General features: G+C 53.8%; 2 protein-coding genes across 2 annotated transcripts in view; both read right to left on the reverse strand.

The window, feature by feature from the left end:
* Positions 1–25: 25 nt before the first annotated feature.
* Positions 26–1,628, reverse strand: PTSG_04272 (uncharacterized protein; the record flags this gene model as incomplete). Its single annotated transcript, XM_004995114.1, has 5 exons — positions 1,403–1,628; positions 1,124–1,187; positions 672–841; positions 385–487; positions 26–208 (listed from the first exon to the last, which is right to left on the reverse strand). The coding sequence occupies exons 1-5, from the start codon at positions 1,534–1,536 to the stop codon at positions 26–28; spliced, it is 654 nt and encodes a 217-aa protein (XP_004995171.1). The 5' UTR covers positions 1,537–1,628.
* Positions 1,629–2,419: 791 nt separating this feature from the next.
* Positions 2,420–4,637, reverse strand: part of PTSG_12146 (uncharacterized protein) — a gene marked incomplete at both ends in the record, with an annotated part of 6,110 nt that continues 3,892 nt past the window's right edge. The window contains 6 exons of the mRNA XM_004995115.1: positions 2,420–2,637; positions 2,996–3,204; positions 3,554–3,642; positions 3,840–3,913; positions 4,111–4,150; positions 4,346–4,446. Of these exons, the coding sequence (XP_004995172.1) occupies positions 2,420–2,637; positions 2,996–3,204; positions 3,554–3,642; positions 3,840–3,913; positions 4,111–4,150; positions 4,346–4,446 (731 nt within the window). The remainder of the gene's footprint in view (positions 2,638–2,995; positions 3,205–3,553; positions 3,643–3,839; positions 3,914–4,110; positions 4,151–4,345; positions 4,447–4,637) is intronic.

Below are 4,637 nucleotides of genomic sequence, written 5' to 3' on the forward strand. Positions count from 1 at the left end.
TCCTACGACCACACGACAACACGCATCATCTGCAGGTGCACCACAGCCAATACGGCCTACGGCCAACTGACTGTCTCTGCTCGGCCTCTCGCTCCTTGAGTTGCATCGCTTCCTGCTCCTTTGCTTCCTTCTCCGCCTGCAGCTGCCGCAGTTGTTCCTCAATCTGTTCCCGAAGCTCTCGCTCCTCTTGCAGCGCAAGCGTCTCCGCCTGGCAACACGCGACGCCGTGATGGTGGTGGTGCCGGTGGTCGCGTGAGAAGAAGGCAGATAGGACCAAGCACAACATATGTGCAGAACACCCCGCAGGGCACCATGCCCCCTGCTCATCAAGCCTTTTATGTGTCTGTGTGGTTGGTTGCATGTGTGCATGAGCGCTGTCGGCACCTCGAGCTTCTCCTGGTTTTCCTTGCGCTGCTCCTCAATGACCTCCGATTTGGCCTTGAGACACTTGATCATCGTCTCGCCAACTTGGGCGTTCTTGTACGTGCTGGTGTGAAGAAACACGCATGGTGCAAAAGATGAGGGGTGTTGAGGGAGAGTTAGTTGTACATGCAAGGCGTGAACAAGCTAAGCTGCAGCCACAAGAGCCCACTTCTACAGCGCAACACAGCCAACATGGGTAGGCGTTTGACTGTGGCCGTAATGACATTGATTGACCCCGCTGTACGTACATGCGCGTGCACTCCTTGATCTTGTCAATCCAATCCTTCAAGGATTCCTCTGTGTCTGTGGCGACGATGACGTTTGACTCGCCAAAGTCTGGGTGGTTGATGGAGATGGCATATGGCTTGTCGGTCTCCGTCGTGTGATTGACCAGGCACCCTCCCAGTGGAATGACGCCCTGCATTCGTCAGTATGTGTGGGTGAGTGAGTGAGGTCAGTTGGGTCAGTTGGGTGAGGGGAACCAGAGGCAAGGGGCAGTGAGAGAATGCAACAACGCCTAGTTTGTCATTGTGAATGTGAAAGTATTGGGTCAGTGAATGGACACGGAACAAGTGCACACACACACATGAACGTCAACACACATGCACTCATGCACCCACACACGCACCCACCCACCCACACACACACACACGCACACACACACACACATGCACACACACAGAGAGAGTTATTGCCCGACCTTGGGATGGATGTTGAAGTTTCCAGTCTCGGCAAATGTCTTGGCCTCCTTCTCCGCATAATACCTGCAACGAAAGCACCAGCAAGATGCACGAGCACATCAGGATACACGCTGCTGTCACCGCCAATCCACAACAACACAAGCAACAGCAAGTCACAAGACACGCTGCGTGACCTCGAAATACGATCCAACAACACACATCACAACACAACACAACGCGACCCAACACAACACAACACGACACAACACAACACAAGCACACTTGCTTGCCAGACTTACAGCATAAAGCCGTCCTTGAGAACAAAGAAGCGGCGCTGCCATTTGCCAGAGACGTGCAAGAACGGGCGCTTGAACAGAATGCCCGCCTTCTGCACGTTGGTCACAAAGAACAGGTCGTCGTCCTTGCCAGACATGGCTGCTGTAGGCTGCTGCTTGGTGGAGGGGTAGGGTGTGAGCAGATGCCAAGTTGTTGTCGTGGTTGGTTGGCGAATGTGCTGATATTGGCTTCAATGTTTTATGGTGTCGCGACCCGTGCCTCTTCCACAACGCTGCTCGCCTTGCTTGTTGTGCTTGTTGTGCTTGGTGCGCTTGTTGTGCTCTGTGCATTGCTGCTGCTGCTCTCCCTCCCTCTCCACGCCCTCCCCCTTCTCTCTCCCACCTTCCACCTCCATCCCATCTGGTGGTGACAACCAAGGATGGCTCGTGGACAGCAAAAGATTCAGGCACAGCAAAAAGCGGCCCAGAAGAAGTCAAAGGTGTGTGTGTATGTGTGTGTGTGTCTGTGTGTTTGTGCATGTGTGTGTGCATGTGTGCGTGTCTCTCTGTGTGTCCATGTGTGTGCATATTGTCTATGTGTCTCTATGTATGTCTGTATGAGGTCAAAGGGTATATTACACAAGAATCTCTTCTTCACCCACACGCCCCAAAGCCCTTCGTCAACCCCATCACCCTTTAATCTATCTCTTAGATGCTGTGTCCCATTACTTCGCCTTTAAACATCCATATATGATTTATGTGTGAGTGGCACGTGTGTGTGCGTGTGTGTGTGTGTGTGTGTGTGTGTGTGTGTGTGTGTGTGTGTGTGTGTGTGTGTGTGTGTGTGTGTGTCGTGTCGTGTGTGTCGTGTCGTGTGTGTGTGTGTGTGTGTGTGTGTGTGTGTGTGTGTGTCTGTCTGTCCATCTTGGGCTGCGATGTGCGTGTTGAATTAGCGTTTATTCAGACAGTAAAAGCGTGCAAGAGGCACAACAATTTACATGCACGAGCACAAGCAGCAGGAGGTTGTTTGAGTGTTTGGGTTCACGCCACATCCGCATCTGTCACATGTTCGTCTCCTTGGTGTTCTCGTGGCGGCACGTGCAACACCTCGCCCGCCGCACCATCATCGCCATCGCCATCGCCCTCTTGGCGCTGTCGGGGGAACAGACACGAGTGCGCCAGCACCCCAAACACATCAAACTGGCGCACAGACACGGCCGTCGCTTCCCCAGCAGGTCGCACGCGGAACAGCCGGGTCCCTGCCAACACGCCCCACAGCCACAAGCACGCACGCAAAGCTGTGAGGGCACAGGGGGGGAGAGAGAGAGAGAGAGAGAGAGAGAGAGAGAGAGAGAGAGAGAGAGAGAGAGAGAGAGAGAGAGAGAGAGAGAGAGAGAGAGAGAGAGAGAGAGAGAGAGAGAGAGAGAGAGAGAGAGAGAGAGAGAGACAGACAGACAGACACACACACACACACACACACACACGCAGAGAGAGAGAGAGAGAGACACACACACACACACACATGTGCTGTGTGGGGCATGGAAAAAGCACAGCAAGTGCAAGCAAACGTGTGCTTCAGGTGAAACACAGCACATACACACGTGCAACGGTGCCCACCTCGCACTGGAACGCGCGGGTTGAACACAATGCATGTCCACTCGTTGTCATCGTCAGCACTTCTTGCCTCTTCCCGTGTGTCCAACGCCTGTCCCTCAAAGGCAACAGAACCACCACCATCATCACCATCGCCACCACCATCATCATCGTCCCCCTCGTCAGCGTCATCGAAGTCCGGCAGTTCTGCCCACACGTTCCACGCACGCGGCCTGAGTGGCGATACAAGCATGGCGTAAGGTGGACATGATTGGCGAAGTTGTGTGAGTGAGCGAGAGGTTGAGGCTGAGGGGTTGGAAGTGATGATGGCAGGAAAAAGGGAGAAGAACAAGTCGACAGGACACGGATGAGAGAGTGCATTCATGCATGTGGGTGGGTGCGTGCGCGTGCGTTTGTGTATGCGTATGCGCATACACGCGCATGAACGACAACAACAACAACCCACACACACACACACACACACACACACACACACACACACACACACACACACACACACACACACACACACACACACACACACACACACACACACATACATACATACATACATACACACACGTTGTGAAGGGCTCCTGTGCGGCGGGAGCTGGCGTGTCGATGCCATGACAGAGCAGCGGCTGCCAGAAGATGCGCGATGGGTCGTGGCGCTGCAAACAACACACACACACACACACACACACACACACACAAACACATGAAGGAGTGCGTGAAGGCGCTATTGACACGGTGCATGCCATCTGTGCATGTGCGCACGTGTGTTTGTGTGTTATTTGTGTGTGCACTTGGTTCGTGACACAAGAACGAGCGCAACACATGCGCATGACACTGGCATGGGTAAACGGACCGGCATTCCTGTGAGGACATCGCCCTGAAACGGGACAACAGAGCCCTCCACAACCAGCTGAAGCGATTCCCCAGCTGCCAGTGTGATATCGTATGATTGCATGTGTGTGTGTGTGATGGTGTGTGTGATGGTGTGAGTTTTTCTTTGTGTGTGTGTGATGATGTGCATGTGTGTGCTTTCACAACTGCACGCCAGAAGTGAAACGATAGTCACGACAATCACGATCACGACAGCACCAGCGACCACAGCAGGAACGCCGCCCGCGTCTCACCTGGTGCGCGGACGAACAGACAAAACGCGTACGCGGTGACCTGCACACGCAAAGTGCGCGTATTGAGGAGCACGCGTGATCATCATGATGGTGGTGATGACAGCCGCTGCAGCATGCGGACATGTCGAGACAACCCGCACATGCACACACAACCACACAACCATAACATACAACCAACAACCACAACATGCAACCACAACATCATTGTACACGATCACTGCTCAAGCAAGCAGACCTTTGCGAACGGCCCATAGTCGATGAGGAGGGCGTGGTCGTGTGGAACGGTCGCGTGTGTGTTTGCGTGCGACGTCAACAAGCGACACATGTCCGCTTCATCTGCCGTTGGTCGGAATAAAGAGCACCAGGGTGCAATGTGATGAGCAACGCAGTTCAGACAACCACACACACACACACACACACACACACACACACACACACACACACACACACACACACACACACACACACACACACACACACACACACACTACGACGACGACGACGACGACGACGGACGGACGACGACG

Source organism: Salpingoeca rosetta, assembly GCF_000188695.1.
Source record: "Salpingoeca rosetta unplaced genomic scaffold supercont1.9, whole genome shotgun sequence".
NCBI classification, from domain to species: domain Eukaryota; class Choanoflagellata; order Craspedida; family Salpingoecidae; genus Salpingoeca; species Salpingoeca rosetta.